The sequence below is a fragment of the Pseudopipra pipra genome, chromosome 1 (genome assembly GCF_036250125.1).
Source record: "Pseudopipra pipra isolate bDixPip1 chromosome 1, bDixPip1.hap1, whole genome shotgun sequence".
In the NCBI taxonomy this organism is placed as follows: Eukaryota; Metazoa; Chordata; class Aves; order Passeriformes; family Pipridae; genus Pseudopipra; species Pseudopipra pipra.
This window is the reverse complement of record NC_087549.1, coordinates 151,370,073-151,388,154: the sequence shown is the minus strand read 5'-3', so window position 1 is coordinate 151,388,154 and position 18,082 is coordinate 151,370,073. Positions and strand designations below refer to the sequence as shown.

Genomic DNA, 18,082 nt, shown 5'->3' with positions numbered 1-18,082 from the left:
AATGGGTTCAACCAGGCAGGTGTCAAGGTCTCTGGAGCCACAGCACAGGGATCCCCTCCCATTTACTTCTGAGGACCAGGTGGGGTCAGGACCGTTGCTGTAGGTGCTCTCTGACCCCATAACTTTGAGTTATGGGCTGGCTCACAGCACAGGAAAGCAAGCTCTGAAAGTGATTCTTCTCAAATCATGTCCTTATTTGTTTTATAGCAAGATATTATCCGGTAAAGGACTTTGGTTTTATATGGGACAGAGCTCAGCAGAGCAGGTGCTCCCAGAGGACAAACATTCACCGAGGTCTTTGTGGTCGTAGTTGTTAAATGGATTATTGCACTGAGACCTAAAGAGCCCAGCTGAGCTCAGGATCCCACCGTGCTGGGCATCCAAACCCAGTAAAGGACAGGCTCCAAACCTAAGGCTCTAGGGAGACCTCGCTGCAGCCTTCAGTACCTAAAGGGGGCTTATGAAAAAAGAAGGAGAGCGACTTCTTACGTGGGCAGACAGTGATAGGACAAGGGAGAATGATTTTAAACTAAAAAAGGAGAGACTTAGATTAGATGTTAGGAAAAAATTCTTCACTCAGAGGATGGCAAGACAATGGATGGAACAGGTTACCCAGGGAAGCTGTGGCTGCCCCATCCCTGGAAGTGTTCGAGGCCAGGTTGGATGGGGCTTGGAGAAACCTGGGATAGTGGAAGGTGTCCCTGCCCACAGCAGGGAGGTGGAACGAGATGATCTTCAAGGTCACTTCCAACCCAAACCATTTTAGGATTCTGTGATTCTTTTACATTTAGATAGAGGAGGAAAGAGAAAATGTGTGGGGAAGGATGCACAAAGAGATTAAATGAGGCACTCCAGGTCATGTGAGAAGAGTGTGGCAACCAGGGTTACAAACCAAATGTATTTTACCCTGTCACTTTACTCCTCCCACTGAAAATCTTATCACTGCTTGTGGGAGGGGGGTAATTTGGAAGGCCCACCCATCATTTAGTTGTGATCATTACCAAGAAAACTGTGTAAATAGCACATTTCAACATATCATAAAATATAGTCCATGTTACTAACTTACCTCCTAGATTTACAAGACTCTGATGATTAGTGAAACACGAGAGAAGAATGTCGGAAAATATGGAGAAATATATCATAAAAATACCAAATGAGAAGAAAACCCAGATATAAACAGACACACACCCTGCCTGATCCCATTTTGACTGCACAATTGGGCTCCTGGTCCCAGTTACGGCGCCAAGCTGGGTGATGCTGGCACAGAATTGTTCTCCCTGTGCCATATAAACCATTGTCATATCTGGACTTTTTACAATAGGGCAGATTCTGGGTTTCCAAGATAAGAATGAGAATAGGCTTTCCTTCCCAGAGACATCTCCTGCCAGCCCTTGGGTTTCCACTTCTCTGCAGTTCCCTCATGAGGCTTAAATGACAGTTTTCCCAGGGATTGAAAGCGGGAAAGAAGTGTCCTGGCAGAGCCCAGACCAACAGCCCAAGCGCACAGACCACACCACAGATGCTCACACCATGTCTCACACTGAGCATTAGGGCTTGGGCACCTGAGTAACCTGAACAATTTGGGGAGGAAACGAGCCAGGCAGGGCTGCTGAGAGCAGCACAGCCCACCCCACAACCATTTCAAGCAGTAGCTCGTGAGCTTGGGAAATGTGGCCATTCCTGACACGGCGGATTCCTCGCGGCTGTCTCCGGAGCTGACAGCATCCCTCAGCTTGTGTGCTACAGGAGGTATGAAGGATCTGGTCTCACTGCTCCAAGCCCTGCCTCCACACCACACATAAATGTCCTGGTTCACCCCAAGCACCTCTCACAAAGTGCCCCACTGCCCGTGACAAAGCAGACTTTACTTACAGATCTGTGACTCTGGAGATCTCAGCACCTTCTTTGACTCCTGCCAGATGGTTTTGCAGTCCTCCTGGAGCTTATAAAACCGCTCCTTTCTCCAGGAGCTGGACTTCACTTTTAGCAGCTGGCTGCCCTTCAGGAGGAACTTCAGATCCTTGTCATCTTTGAGGCCTGTGGTGAAACAGGAGTGGTAATGTAAGAGACAGCTCAAGAAATGATGCTCAGGGAGTCTTCCCTTCCACAGGACAATAGAGACAGACAGACAACTGCAGGGCAGACAGGTTGGGGAGGACAGCTGAGCAGAGACACACAGAAATCATTCCTCCACGTCACACTTAATGCTCACAAAAGAGGCTGAAGCTTTGTACATTTCTTAGATTGAGCCTAAAGACTTTTGTATGGCAATTCTCATGTGGTTTACAAACACAAAATACTTCCTTCCCAGCAAATACAGTTACTGTCAGGATGCAAAAACTACAGTAAAACAAACAACAAAACAGTAGCAGCAGAATGAGGAAAGTTGCATAACTTGTAATTGGAATGCTGTCAGGAACTTTCAAGTGGTTTCAAATCTATTCTGCATTTCCTTTGTTGGAACACACAAAGGTATCACTCGTCCTTCTCAGGCAAGCAGCACCTTGCTATCCACATGGGAATTCTGCAGATCAGTGACATGAAGCTTAGGACAGGGAAGTTTGGTGAAAGGTAACAATATACCTATGAGGTAATATTAAGGTAGTAACCATGTTCTCCTCACTTCTCAACCACCCAAGAGAATCTTTATCTTTCTTACTCTACTAGGCCACTGCAATGTCAAGTAATAACAACCAGACCTTCTAGTTCCAGAAACTTCACATTTCACAGCTTAACCTAGATTCAGGAAGGCAGTTAAGACATCTAGAGAGGCAAAAGGCACCTACAGAGGCTTTGAAAACACAGATTTGGCATTCTACATGGTTTTGAATGTCTCAGCAGTATATGACTTCCACATACCTAAATACCTTGGAGAATCTGTCCCTCAAACAAACCATTAATTACAGATCTGGAGCGTGTGGGCTGAGGAGGGTGAGAGCATGACACATGAGAAACACTTCTTGGGCTTTCTGTAATAGGCACCTTGCATTTCTCTGACATGGCATGAAAGGCTGGTTCAGAGCTGGTGAAACAGCATTTAACTCTAGTGCTGATCACGTACATCCCAATTCAGCTGGATTTTTTCTAACCCTATCTTAACACTGCAGGTAACCACTTGGCCACTTGCAGTCACCCAACACATCATGCAAAAATTCCCAATGCTACCTAAACATAATGTGGCGTGTCACAAAGCAGAACTCCAACTTAACTGATTTATGCAATAACTTTTCTACTGCAGTGTCCCCTGTGAGGCAGGGTTGGTTCTTCTCTGGAAGACACAGCTGCCTTGAATTTTCCTTTTTTAAACAGAGCAAGGCAATAAACTATCAAATTTTGGGCCTGCTTGAAAAATAAAACTCAGTATGAGATCCAAGTGGCCAAATTCCTAGAATCCTGACCATTCATATAGGAAACTGAAGTACCAGGTGCTGCAGAGCACCAAGGTGGGTCATAGTGGCAGCAGCAAAAAGTTCACTGTGAGTTTGTAACCGGGATACAGTGGCCTGAAGAGAGCATTTTATGTTGCCAAAGCCTGAGATCTTCATCACAGGTAAGTATGAGGGGAGTCCAGGTTTCACTTCATGAACCACTCACATGCCTTTACTGGTATTTGAGGTGCCAAGGATCATGCCCAGAGCTGAGCCTGGCCAAAGCATCCAGAGTTGAAAGTGTCACAGTGGGAACTGGAGATCCTGAAGAGGTGGTTGTGGCATCTCTCTTTCCTCTACATTAAATTAGCTATTTCATTAATTAAGTGTCTTCCCATGCTACAGCATCCCCTGGGCCTCTCAGCTCCTGTCTGATCCAGTGATTCCCTAGAGGAGAATTTGAATGCTTCCTCCTCTGGAAACTTCAGAAAAAAACTCATGGAGAGAAGAAAGAAAAGCTGTCTCCTGCACAGTGCAGAAGGATGAAAAGTTGATCCTGTCTACAAGGTCTGGGACAGCATTCCCAGGGACTGATAAGAGGCCAGATCATTCAGAGGACGGACAGATACCACAACAGCTTCATGAGTCCTCAGCCTCCTGAGCTGTACTTCTTCTCTGAGGCAAAGGTCTTCCAAGTACAGAGAAGATACCACAGCCTCCAGCCTCACTAACATCCCTGTGGCATTCCTCAAGGTTGCTGGAGAGGAAACTAACTTCTTCCTTCTCCCTATTTACCCACATTTCTGTTCTAGCTCCCAGACTCATTCCTTCTTTTTCTTCAGATCCCAACCACACAAGGCATCATTATGGGAATAGGAGAACATGTCATCCTAGGGTGACATGAGGAGGAAAGCAGGAAAACCTCAATTCCTTTGGATGCCTATGTCCATAAATGGGTAATGAGAAATCCCTTTAACTGGGACATGTTTGGTTCCTCAGACACCATGTGCAGCATCTGTAACATGTCCTGCTACCAGGACATCCCAAAGAGCTGCACCAGTGTCATACAGACAAATCTGGATAGGCACAGGTGGTGGCCATGGGCAGATTCCTCTCCTCCAGGCTTAGACCACACAGTTCAGACACAAGCTGGAGCTCAGAGCCCTTCATCCTGCTCACCTGCACAGCCTAGTCACTGTATCAGCATGGGTCAAAACTCCCCTTCATCTTGCAAGGTTCTAACTATGGAGTGGGAGCAGCCCTACCAATCATTCTTGGTTGTTGTGCCTGAGGACCAGGAAAGGTTAAATGATCAGCAAAGGAGGGCACTGCACTTTGCAAGAGCTGGAGGGAAGGATGAAGAGGGACAGTGCATGGTGAAGGCATGGCAAGGACAAAAGCTGGCAGGGAGCCTGAGTCAGGGGCAGTGAGAGAAGGCAGGGAGGGGACGGAGACAAGCTTCCCCCTAAGAGGCAGCAGGTTTGGTCAGGAAAGGGCGAGAGGGCTAATCATGAATGTCTAACAGCTCTGACATCCCTTTGATGTGGGGTCCCTTCAGATAGAGGGCAGTTACCCAGAGCTGACCTCTCCTGGCTGAACCACCCAGAGGAAGAAGGGACATCCCCTTGGCCAGGTGGGCCCAGCCTGTGTCAGGCCTGCTCTGGGTCTGTGTAGCAGCAGTTCAAGCTGACACAGCTGAACTGGAGAGGAAAGAGGGCCAAAGTTTTGGGCCCTGCCTCCTATGCCCAGTCAAGCACTGCCACAGACTCTTTACATGTCCTTGGGTGAGTCACTTAGCTTCTCTGGTCCTACCTACAACAGCGTTTTGTTAGGTCAGAGATGGAGCTGAAGACGCTCTGATCTGCTGATACAGGAACCACAAACTCACCCCTGATGTGTCAGTGGGACATTACTCTCAGCTGGTCAACTGAACTGCTTTCCAGAAAAAAAACACCTTTTCCCAGCAGAAGCCTCATTTCAGGTTTTATGCCTGAACCAGCTCCTGAGGATTTCGGCCTAAAAGCTCCATGGAGAATCATGGAATGGTTTGTACTGGAAGGTACCTTATAGGTCATCTAGTTCCAACACCACTGCCATGGGCAGAGACACCTTCCACTACACCAGGTTGCTCAAAGCCTGAAGCTGAGGAGTTTTGTGGTCCAGAGCTCAATCTCACAGCAATGGAAACTTGTATGAAAGAAACCAGAGTCCTCATAAACATACATAATTTAAAAGTTAAAAAACACTGTGCAGCAGGACAAGGATATTGATTTCCAACTATATAACAACATTAGGTATGAGAAGCACAATCACCACACTGAAATACATGTCCAAATCCTGCCTGACACATGTGGCAGGACTGTGTCTTGTTTAGCATCCTCTGTAAAATACCAAATACACATTTGGCATGCAAAATTCCAGAATGCCTTTCAAGAGTCAGGACCTCCCTTCTCACAAAACATCAATCATGCACTTTCTAAACAGAATATATTCAGCATTCAGTGATGGTCAGAGGAAAAATCATGTTTGGCCAAGGCAGAAGCACCTCAAGCACACACAGCACTGCAATAACCACGATGTTAATATACTAAACTAGGAAGCTTTAGACACTGAGACATCAAAAATGTTAACCTTTGGCTTATCTAGCTCAGGTTTACAGCAAGCAGGAAGCACAATAAAACAATAGCTGTCACGGCAGAAGCCAGGGTTTCAGTTCACTAAGCAGATAGTTAGAAGGACAGTAATAATCTATATTGTTGCACTGTTCACTCCTTAATCTGCTGGTCTGATAGAACTTAATTATAGCTTCTATAAAACAAGCCTCCTCCTGCCTGCCCTCCCCCTCCCACCTGCTTACAGACCAGGCATAACTCAGGTTTGCTGGTTTAAAAGGGCAGAAAGACTTTTTGATAAAATCTAAAGAGCTCGGGTGGGTAAACAGCTGTTTCCCATTCCCACCTGCCCTCTCTATCCACGGAAATCAAGGGACTGGCATCCACTTGGGCTGTGTCTCCAGAGAGCAGGAACCAGCAATGAGTTCGTAGCCAGGCACAAAAGTTTTGAAACTGTTTCCTCTTTCGTCTGGTGAATGCAAACTGTGAGTGGTTCCCTGGGCTCTTACAGCAACAGGCAACACACCCCTGAACAGTGCTAAAATCTGGCAGGAAAAGGGCACTGCCCTCCCCAAACCCCTTCAACCAGTGGCAGTTCAGAGAGCCGAGCCACAGATTTGGGAACCGACCCTTTGCCAAAGATCTCCCGCATCCTTTGATGCCTCCAACGAAGCGCTTTGCACATCTGGCGTGTGGTTACAGGCAAATGAAAGGAAAAGAAACCTCGGGAACTTAAAAATAACGCTGGAGTTGTCTTTAGGGTGGAGCATTGCCTCTGCACGGGGAAAAGACGCAGAAACGAAGCAGCTGCCAGCCCAGTGCCGAGGCTGTGGCCAACCTGTCCCTTACCCAGCCTGATGCCATTCAACGCGGCCACTCGACGGCTCTGCTCCAGTAGCATGTTTTCCTGGGATACGGTGCGCTTGGGCTGCCTTCGGATGCACTGCATGATCCAGCGTGGGGCTCAGGGAGAGGCGTCGGGTGCCGGGAAGGATGGGGGGCCACGCCACCCCTGCAGGGATCCCTGCTCATCCAGGAGCCTCCGGCGTGCGCGGTGTCAAACGGGGCTCCAAGGAGGGAGCGCAGGCAATTGGGGCAGCGAGAGCAGAGGAAGGCAGGGGAGGGCAGAGTCCGGCTGGGGGTGGGACTGTGGGAAGTCTCTCCTCCCGCTTTGCTCACCAGCACACGCTGGATGCAAAATTAAACCGAGGAGACTGCCGGCAGCTGCCCAGGTAGAAGGAACAAGTTTTCCAGCAGTCGTACGCCAGTGGGTTTTTACGCATCATTTCCAGAGGCTGGAGAAGTCCCAGATATTGTTTGTGGCTTCTAATCAGTGCCTTGGGCTTGTCAGCTTATCCTGCCCACGAACGCCTGGATCAGGGCGAGCTTGGCTCCACCCTTTCTCTTCTGTGCCTGGCTGCTCCGTGCTGTTCCCACTGACAGGGACTGAAGACGAAGCTAAAACCTCTCAGCCAGGGCAGATGTGGCCAAAAAGCTGCTCGGAAACTGTGTTTTAATGCTGTTCTTTTTCCACCTACAGAAGAGTATTTTCCTAAGAGTCCGAAGAGTGTCTTCTCTGCCACCAATTTCCTGTGTGACTTGGGTGAGTCACTTACCCTGCACTTCTGCATAGCTTTGGGTTTATTCTTGTAATTCAGATTTACCCTGCACTCTGATACAGGAATAAGCCCCTTCAGGCATTTAACAGGTCACTGATTACACAAATCAGAGAATAATTCAAGGTGGAATGGACCTCTGAGGCTCTCCAGAGTCAATCACCCAACTCAAATTGGGGTCACCTTCAAAGGTAGACTTGGTTGCTCACAGTCTTGTTCAGGTGAGTTTGGATATCTCTAAGGACAGAGATATCCACAGCCAATTAAGCTCCCTGTCCAAGAGCTTAGATGTTTTCAGTGAAGAATTTGTTCTTTATGACCAGTATAAATTTCCTTTGCTGAAACTCACAACCATTCCCCATTGTCCTGGCAATGGCTGGGACTAAAATCCACCTCTTCCCTAGCCATGACCGTTTCTGCAGTGATGTACAGCAGTTATATACACACCTTGTCACAGGCTATCTTCTTTTGTCATTGCCTTTGTCAGCTGCTGCCCTGCCAGGCAAGCAAGGGTGAAGTACTGCAGGGAAAGGGGTCAAACTGGGGTGAATGTCCCTTACTGCAGAACCAGTATATGCCCAAGAAGCTTGACATCAAACCACATGTCACTGTTCCTGCTGCAAACCTAATCAAAGGCTCTCCCATCACCAGCCCCTCATCATATTCAATTCAGGTTTCAGAAACATTGTTTCTGGTATCTGTCTATCCAGTCACCTTCCCCTTCTTTCTCTGCAGTCTGAAGGAAGCCCTACCAACCCCCACAGAGAAGCACAGAGGACTGGGTTATTTGACCAGCACAAGGACAGGGTCAGAATCATTAATCGCTGCCATACACCACATGTAAGAAACTCTCTGAGGACAAGGCAGGGCATTGCATGGCCTTGAGCAGCAATACATCTAATAAAGCTTTATTTACACACAGCCACTGCAAATCACAGACAGTGAATGGAAATAAAGGCCATTTCTGGAGGGGGCATTGCTGAACTTGTTAGCCAGGCAGGCAGTGGGTGTTTGAGGAAACACCTCCAGCCTTTCTGGGCCCCCTGCACATGCAGGGTCTGGGTGTCAGAGCCATAACCTTCACAGCACTCCCTGGGAGCTTTGGTTTTGCCCTGGTGAGGAGGTGGGCACCATTATGCAGTGGCTAGATGATATTTATTAGCTATCAGTCTCTGAGCAACTCCCATATTTCACATTTTACTGGAGAGGACTGATCTAATTAACGGAGTAGGGAAGACCCTCCTGTAATTGCCTTAGCAAAACAATTTGCTTCTACACACCAACTGTTCTGTCCAGCAGCAGAGTCCCAGAGGGATTGATCTGGGAGCACACAGAGCCCTTGTGCTTCATTTTCTCATTAATTTTTAATAGCAGTGCCAGTGACAGCCCTGCTCAAAGCTTTCCAGGCCCTCGGAGAACATTTTACTGCACTTATCCCTGAAGTTTGCTCACACACAAAGCACAGGGTCAGTATTCAATGAGTTTAGATACCTCTCCATAACAGCAACGCGCGAGTTTCGCTGTCGTGAAGGCTTCGGAGGTATAAGACAATTTGAATCAGTTTGTTTTTAAAATGAAGACGAGATCATTGGGCCAGAAATTCCCTGCTTTGGGAAACAACAGAGCTGGACATATTGTGGTCTTGAGGTCATATAAAGACAATGTCACATCTCACAGCAGAAGCCTGAAGGGTGACCCTGGGTTACATGGCACTGTGTGCTGATGTTACACGATGCTGCCGTCACGCTCCGGTGCTGGAGGAAGTGATTCCTGCAAATGGCTCATAGAAAAATTCTCCAAGCCTTATTCACTGCAGGTAACACCTGAGTGGGTCATGCAATTTTACCCATATGACCAATCCCACCTAAATAAGTGGCACTGGTCACATGAGTGAAGTTATTCATGTGCCTGTGCCCAGGATGGGGGCTGTGCTGATCATCCCGTCAATTCCAGCTGGATTCCTCCCAGAGCAAACAGAAATCGATGTGAATGAGGATGTCAGAACATGATCCCAAAGTTAACAAAGTGCTTGAATATCCAGGAAACAGGCACTTGAGATAGAGTGGCTGTAGAGCCTGGTAGGAAATGGGCTATGTGAAAACACTGTAATGCGCAGGCTGGTCTTCAGATGATCTTCCAAAATGAATTAATCTCCATCACATCCTTATACAAAGGAGCTCAGGAAGCACTATTACCACTTCACAGAGAAAGGAGCAGGATGTTTTTTCAGCTCTTTGGGGATGGACATGTTCTCCCATCACCATCATGTTTGGGCAACACCAAAAGTGGTGCAACACTAATTCTGATCATAGTCTCTTTACTGACACAAACGACGTGACAAAACTCAGCTGCTGATTTGCCCAGACTTGAGATAATTTAGGACTGGAATGAAAATACCTGTGCTGGTGATGACCTCACCACTTCCCCATCACGTCATGCACATGATGCAAATTATTATGACTCGTAATACCTATGGCAGCTACATAACAAACAACAAATGTCATGCTAAGGGGAGATTTTGCCACTAGAGAGGCCAAAGGTTGTGCCTTGCTCTGTAGTTGTTACCCAGAAGAAAAATTTGGGTCTGTTTAACATAACGCTGTTCTTCCTGCAGAAGAACATGACAGCAAGGTTCCTTCCATGTCTTCAAGGTCCCACCTGCCCTGCCTTTCCTTCTGGAGTCCTTTCTTCACTTCATCCATGCCCTCCCACATCCCACCCATAGAAACCTTCCTTTTCCTTCCTTCCTTGTTACCCCCAGAACACCACTCACTGCCCTCTGCTCTATTCTCCTTGTCACACCTCACCATCTCCAAGGACTAGGCCTTGCTGCTGGCCCAGCTTCTCACCTCCAACAAAAAATGCCAGTGGCTCCTCTACACCACCACTCCCCCTCTTGCTCCCTGTGGGGAAGTGGGGATCGTGGAGCAGGTGCTGGGACCAGACTCATCGGTGCATCCCTGGCCAAAGGCGATGCTGTGCTTGTTGTCAGTGGGTGCATCTCCGGTGCATGTGGTATGTACCAAGTTCCACCTTGTGGTGACACTGAGAATGGGCTTCTCCATCTCCAAACCTCCTCTCCCTTTCACTGGCTTTTCTTGCCCACTCCCATCTCAGGGTGCTTGAAAGGTCCTGCTGAGCTGGGGCAGAAACCGTGTATATGAAACCTTAACATTTCATATAGGAGGAGTTCTCCTGAATCTCATGTGGCTGTCCTCCAAGTCACTGCCTGAAGACTCCCTCCACTGGCACACTGGAGCTGTGTGATGGGCAGGTTTCTGGTGCACTGAGATCAGTCCTTTCACCCTGCCCAATATTTCTCAGCCCCACTTTCTCTCTGTATCCTTTGTCTGTCTCACCTTGTCTGCAAGGTCTCTGGGAGGAGAATGGCCCCTTCTCCAGCCCTGATGAGTCCGTGCAGCCCATCTTCCCCCAGAACAGGCTGACTATATCCAGACTGCCCTCTGGGAAGGACTGCAGGCCCATCACCCAGATCATGCCATGTTGGATCAAAACCATGCTGGGGAATGTGCTGGAAGTTAAACAGTGCAGAGCCCTGGCCCTGGTTTGTATAAGCAAAGCCAGGCTGCCTGCCCAGACATTTCACAGAAAGCTCAAATCATGACCTTTATTTGTGAATATCTTCATATATCTTCCTGCCAGTCGGGGTCACTCACAGGGAGCTTGGATCAGTGCATGGAACAGGCTGTGACCCATCAAAAGCTACTGCCCTGCACTCTTGATGAAATCCAGGTAAAACACCCAATTAAAGTTCATCGCACTCAGGAACCCAAAACCTGACCGAAGATTTGGTTTGGTCCTTCCACTGGTCCCTCCCTCCATCAGGGTACACACAGAGATTTTGGCTGCAGAGTGAGAGACACTAAAACAAACACTGGCTTGCAGTAAATTACAGCTTTTCCAGTAGCTGGTGTGTAAAGAAAGTAATTGAAAAGAAGGACATCAACTTGATGGAAAGGACCAGAACCAACAGGGAGGAGCACTCATGCAGTTTAGTTGCCTGACTCCCAAGTCATGTTTCTGAGCACTTGCTGATGAAGATGTTCTCTTCATAAACCCAAAGTCAGTTGTAGGTGGGTCCCAGCTTCACTTTTTTTTAAGGTCATTTAACAGTTTTTCACAATATTTTCTTCAGGAAATTAAATTTCTTCCATAGGCAAAATGCAAGTCATTCTCAACATTCTGTAGCAGGGCAAAATTCATGCAATAATTAAATTGCACAACTGAATTATGCAAAACTAGGGGAAAAAATATTTTTTCCTAAGTGATTTATCTGGAATTTCTCTAACTCTAGCCAAAAACACCCCATGAGATTTGTTGTGTGGTACCTCAATACAGGGCTTTAAAAGGTACCATGTGAGGGGCAGACCGAGATGTGAGAATTTCCCTCCACACAATGTCCAGACTGGCCTATTTAAGGTGTGGAGGTATCTCAGGTTAGAAGAAACTGTGGCAAAATCTTCTCTACCTGCATAAAGAAAAAGAGAAACCTCTTTGTTTGACCAAGGTCTGCAGGCTTCTGTTCTGGTGGACTTGGCTGATAAGGACTGAGACCCTCCACCCATGGGAAGGACCTCAGAGATAAGACTGGGTGTCAGTCTCACAGTATTCAGATACCTACAGTGCACTGAACAAGGGGCCAGGAGAAGACAGGGCACAATTCACCTGTCTAGATCCCTGTAAGCCTAAAATTTCTACCACACCTCTATGTTTAGCCAGCTGAATCCCACACTGGGTGATCAAATCACCAAATATTCATCTGCAGCTTTCCTTCAAAAATACCTGTTCAAATATTTTGATCTTCCTCTAAAGAAAACTGTACTTTGGTCCCAAATCATCAACAGCTTTGGCTCCCAGAGCTGCTTATCCAGGTAGCTGAGTTTCCAGATCTTGCACGAACCATCTCTTTCCCACACACCTCTCCCTCTTGCTTTTCCCTGTGGTTGGTTCTATCCTTTCATCTCTGCTACCTGCAGCAGTTTTCCAAGCGCCTGCATTTCCTTCTCCCTCCTCTTTCACTTCCTCATTAAAATCCATTTTTCCCCAAGCATCTTCTTTCCCCTACTCAGCTGCTTTTGGGCCTGATGTCAGGGCTTTACACGCTGACAACAACCTCAGGAACTGTGGGTTTTGTTTTACTAAAAGACATTGCTCAGACTGAAAATTTAGCAGGTTTTGTGTCAAAATAAAAAAGACAAAATTAATTTTACTTGTCTGAAAAAGAGACAAGTTGCCCGGGTAATGTACTGAGAAGTGTCAGTATCCCAAATCCTCCTGCAGTGCTAGGAACACTATGGCTCATAAAACTCCCACATAGAGCATCAGGCATAACCTGGATCAAAGGGGTGTGCTGGGAGCATTTTGTTGGTAGGAAAGGAGATCAAAGTCACCAGCTACTCCAGAGCAGATCCCAGCTGATCCCAAGTCACATTATCTCCACCCATGGTGGTTGAAGCCCAGAAGGAGCCTCCTCAGAGCTCCCAGCTCAGAAGGGCAGGTGGAGATGATTCATTTGGAAATTTCAATATAGACATTAATCCTGAGGACTTGCTGACAGAATAACACAAGGAAACAGCCTGTTTTGTAGGATTTTACTAACCCTTCCCTGCTGATTCTCACCCTGGCTGTGGCTGAGGGCATTCCCATCCTTGGACTGTGGCATTCCCTACACAATATACACAGTGTCTTGTGTGAAACAGTCAGTGTATAAGAATAAGGCATAGTACAAATTAGCTATTCTATAATCTGTGCAAGCACAAGGGCTCCCAGTTCAGAAACAGACCAACTTCACGAGGTAAGAGAAAGGTTATTAATAGTCCACATAAATTCTGACATGGTAAATACAGCTGTTGTTGTTTCTATGTTGGGGGGGGGGGGGGGGGGGGAAAGAGAGAAACTGAAAGAAAGAATCTGATTTTCAACATGCATCCAGGGACAAAATATGTCTACAACCCACAGCATCAGAAATTTCTTACAAACTACATAGCACAAGCCTGATCCTGCTAACAAATCCACATGTGAGCAACTTCTCTTGTCTAAGTGGTCTGGCATTTGGAGTGACTTTGGCACTTGTGTGTCTGTGTTACGTGTCAAGGAATTTCAGTAAATACTTTTTGAAATTCTTGGCTCTTTCAACATTTGTGTATTTTTCTGCTTGAGACAAGAAAATAGATTAAGAGCCACTGAATTCTCCTCGGTCCCTAACCCCAGAAGACTAAATAATATTCTCTGAAAAATAACCCACAGGCCAGAATGGGAAATGTTTTAATAGTTCCAGATGTGTTTCTTAGCTTTCTTTCCCCAGTGGCTGTATAATGAATGAGATACCTACAAAAAGTATAACATTAACCTCTGGTTCACCTTCCTGTTGGATTTTTAGCATCTGGGAGAATCAGAGGGAAGATTTCTTGAGCCTGCGGGAATCTTTTCACAATTCTCCTGGTAACACTAAATTGATTATGTTTATGTGCAATCACTTATAGCTCTGTTAGTTTATTTTTGTTTATAGCTCAACTGCAGTAAGAAAGCAACTATCTCATGAAATAAAAATAAGTACTCTAGGCTTTTCCCATTTCTGTGGGATCACAATAGCCCATTTCAATCTGTAGCTATCAGCTATCACAGCCCTGAGTTTTTTCTGCTCATTAGAGTAAGTAAAACACAATGAAGGGGTAACAAAGCAATACATAAAGTCAGGTGAGGGAATAAGGGGGGATATTTCATTACCCTGTGCATCAGACAAGCCTCCCAGACCTGGTATGACTGAATCTTCTTAAATCTCATTTGCTGGAAGGGCAGAGAGGATTTCTTCTTTTTTTAGAAACATTACTTATTTTGTACTTAATATTTACAGAGTCTTGGGGACAGACCCTGAGCCAAGGTGTTTATCCAGGCTCTATTTTCTTCACCAGAGCCCACAAAGTTTACTGAGCAGAGCACCCATCCCGCTCTGTTTCACCAGAAAGGGGAGGAGATTTGGATCCACTTTTCTGAACTTGCCGACACTTACCCTGCCAAGACACCCTTCCTACCAACAGAGCTCACCCTATTAATAGAGAAAAATCTGTCATCTCTCTCTAACAGCGAGGAAATGCTGCATTACTTCCAAATGAGAGAATGGGGAGGCGAAGGACGGGGGAGAAGAGAGGGGGGGAAAATAAAGCTCTTGGACATGATAAGAGAGCTGAAACGCAAGAACGTTTCCCCAGACTTACTGTTGCAAGCGAGGAATGTGCCATTCGATTCCATGGCTGCAGAACAAGCCGACGAGCAGCAGCAGGAAGGGCTCCGGCGAACAGCTGTGCCCAGGAGTCAGCGCTGGTGGAAGCCAGAGCTGCGAGGCTCCCGCCGCTCCCCGCTCCAGTGATCCCCAACGTCAGCTCCCTTCGGAGAGGCCTGCTCCTTCCCCTTGGCTGGAATTGCGTCTTCGCTATGACTCCTCATTTATCCCTCTCCCGCATCCGCACGCCGCTGCCTTGCCCGGCGCACCGACTGCGGCCAAGCGCCCGAGCCCCAGCGCTGGCCCTGGCTCCTCCCTGCTCCATCTGGCGTCTTCACCGCTGGCCCAGCCTCCTGCTGCTGCTGCTACTGCTGCTGAACCCTCACAACCATGCTTCTTTGCTTCTTTTCCTGCCGCTGCCACATTTTCCTTCTCCGCTCCTTCCTGGCGCGGCTTCCAGAAGACACCGAGTGCTGCGAGTCCATCCTTGGTGGTCCCCAAGTCAAGGAAAGGGACTTAAGCAGATGCCACAGACCAGATCTTAGGGCTAAAGAGCTTTTAGGTGCTGGTGGGGGTATAATTCTTTTCACAAGGGAAAAAAAACAGGTCAGAACTTGCCAGTGTGGAAATAGAAGCTGTGACCACAAAAGCTCACAGAGGAATGAGCTCAGGGCAGAAGAAAAGTTATGAGCTTTGCATTTGAGACAGTGAGACAGAAAAACTATAGAGTTTTACTGGAGTTTTCACTGTCCTGAGGCTTTTACTGAGTGGAACTGATTTCTTCCACTCTGTCCCCTCCTTCTGAGTTAGATATTTCCAAAGGGTAGACAGATACTGCTTGCAAACAGGGAAAGAAAAGGAATCCAGTGTGGGAAAACAAAGTTTCTCTCTACTTGAATGTTTTTAGTTATTGTTTTGTTGTTGTTTATTTACATTTCTGGTTATTTAGGTTTTCCTGATGCAAACACTTGATGGAGTTATTGGTAGATTCAGATCCCTCACTCCTCAGCAGCTGTAAAACCGGCAGCTCCGCTGACAGAAATGTCCCTCTCTGATGGTGACAGGTCTGGGAAACATGTGATGAAAAATACTTTGGGACTAGGACAGTTTGTCCCTCCCTGCCAGGAATTGGACTGCTCCTCTGAGAGCCCAGACCTTGCTCTCGGAGAGTTTTACAGTCCACAAATATAAGGCTGCTGCCACCACCCAAGGAAAACTGCCCTAATATAGCAAAACTCCTTGTGTTAGTACAAAACTAACAAAACCAAGCAAGTGAAGGAAAAAAGGAACAGAGATTTCACCCCATGACTCTTCTGAAGTCCACTCTTTTATCCCATGGCCACTACCACGGGGGAGGGGTTCATCTCCCACTAGACACTTCCCAAAGGACCCAGAAAGGAGCATTCCTTTTTCAAACCCACAGACATTGACTGCAATGGGGCAAACTGTTTGGCAGCAAGGTCGGCTGCTGGCAGGCAGGACAGCAGCTGGAAGCACCCAAGAGATTCCTGGTACAGCCTTAAAAGCCTTGAGGCAGGGGGATTTTGGGAGGACACCTCCACAGCTTGTCACCCTTTCAGCTGATGGGGAAGAGTACTGGAGGGAGTGTACAGGAAGGCTGGTGGATGAGCCAGCCAGACTGGAAACTCCAGTAAAGCTGAGGTGATGAGGACATGATGGCTTTCACAAAGGAGAAAAAGTAGGGAAGGGCAGTTTGAAAGTGGTGATGGAAAACAGCATTATAGTAACTCCTTCACTCTCCCCTGTATCACACCAGTCCTATGAGGAGAGGCTGAGGGAGCTGGGGTTGTTCAGCCTGGAGAAGAGGAGGCTCAGGGGAGACCTCATCACTCTCTACAACTCCCTGACAGGAGGCTGTAGCCAGGTGGGGGTTGATCTCTTCTCCCAGGCAGCTATCAGCAAGACGAGAGGGCACAGTCTTAAACTCTGCCAGGGGAGGTTTAGGTTGGATATTAGGAAGAAATTTTTTACAGAGAAGGTGATCAGACATTGGAATGGGCTGCCCAGGGAGGTGGTGGATTCACCATCCTTGGAGGTTTTTAAGATGAGACTGGATGTGGCATCAGTGCCATGGTCTGGTAGCCACAGTGGGGTTGGATCAAGGATTGGACCTGATGATCTCAGAGGTCTTTTCCAACCCAGTTGATTCTGTGATTCTATGATCTCATCCTAGATTGCCTGACACAAGCCCCTCCATTGGAGATGGACTGACCAGTGTCCCCATGCCCTCTGTGGCAAAGAGGGGAGTCTAAGAGAGCTACATTAGTCCCCAAAATTATTCAGACCATATTGTGGATAGAACCCCTTCACAGCAGTGCAGGGCATGACAGCGCCAGGACGTGACCATCACTCTGCTGTGAGCACCACTGTGATTGCACCCAATGCCTCAGGCTGGACAGAGCATCCACAAGTGAGCAGGACTGAGTTTCTCTGCCATCATTCTTTGAGATTTGAAGATGATCCTCTGCATTTACCCCTTCATGACCACTGTAGCTTCTTGTGTTTCCTTCTTTCCATGCTGCCTTCTCCGTGATCATAGCAGCAGTGGTGGTAGAAATGGTGCCTATCAGGAGGTTTCACAGAACCTTGCTCAACTTTTCACTTTTCCCCATTACATTTATTCTTCCTGTTCCTGTGCACATCCAGAAGCATCATCACCATTTAGGCTGCTTGGAGCACTTGGGGACCTTTCTGCCACCCTAAGCTAAGTCATCACCATTTCTAAACCCTTGATGGGCTTGAGGTGTGTGTGCTCAGAGGAAGTCTGGCACTCACAGACAGTCTTGCACTTCTTGCATTCATCAGAAAGTGCAGCAGTCACCATTGGAGGGAGCACCGATATGCTGCAGCAAACACCCAGAATCTGAGATTTCACAGCATAGGTCTCATCAGAGCCTTGTTTCAGAAGGCAACAGTCCTTTGAGTTGTATTCCTGCATGTCCTTGAATTCCCTTTCCTTTGCATTGCTGAAACCAATATATATGCAGAATAACAATGAAACCAAAGTGACGTGAGCAGCTACTGGGCTCCTGCGAGCTGCAGAAACCCTACTAATAAAAAATTCTCTAAGAACAACATAGCAGTGTAAGAGTGTCATACGAATATGCCTTTTTTCTTGTCCACACCATAATTTCTGAGCTCATCAAGAAGCAGAGTCAGGGCATTTCTAGGCCTAGAGACAGGCTGGGGCATTGGTACTGCCTTCCCAAAGCCAAGCTGCACCTG

At 47.3% G+C, this 18,082-nt stretch overlaps 1 protein-coding gene and 1 long non-coding RNA gene across 3 annotated transcripts in view; one reads left to right on the top strand and one right to left on the bottom strand.

Annotated features, from left to right (window-relative positions):
• The window catches only part of PLCD1 (phospholipase C delta 1), a 52,866-nt gene extending 37,576 nt beyond the window's left edge, over nucleotides 1–15,290 (bottom strand). Inside the window, exons 1-2 of one of the 2 annotated variants that reach the window (XM_064639197.1) lie at nucleotides 14,832–15,290; nucleotides 1,873–2,037 (exon numbers count right to left, since the gene is read on the bottom strand). In XM_064639197.1, the coding sequence (XP_064495267.1) occupies nucleotides 1,873–2,037; nucleotides 14,832–14,865 (199 nt within the window). In that variant the 5' untranslated portion in view covers nucleotides 14,866–15,290. Of the gene's footprint in view, nucleotides 1–1,872; nucleotides 2,038–6,829; nucleotides 7,068–14,831 lie in introns of those variants that run through there. The other variant, XM_064639190.1, reaches the window with a different exon arrangement.
• On the top strand, nucleotides 7,151–14,837 carry LOC135404452 (uncharacterized). The gene is made up of 3 exons (XR_010425668.1): nucleotides 7,151–7,212; nucleotides 7,521–7,583; nucleotides 14,701–14,837. It is a non-coding gene; the product is annotated as an uncharacterized LOC135404452 (long non-coding RNA).
• Nucleotides 15,291–18,082: the final 2,792 nt, after the last annotated feature.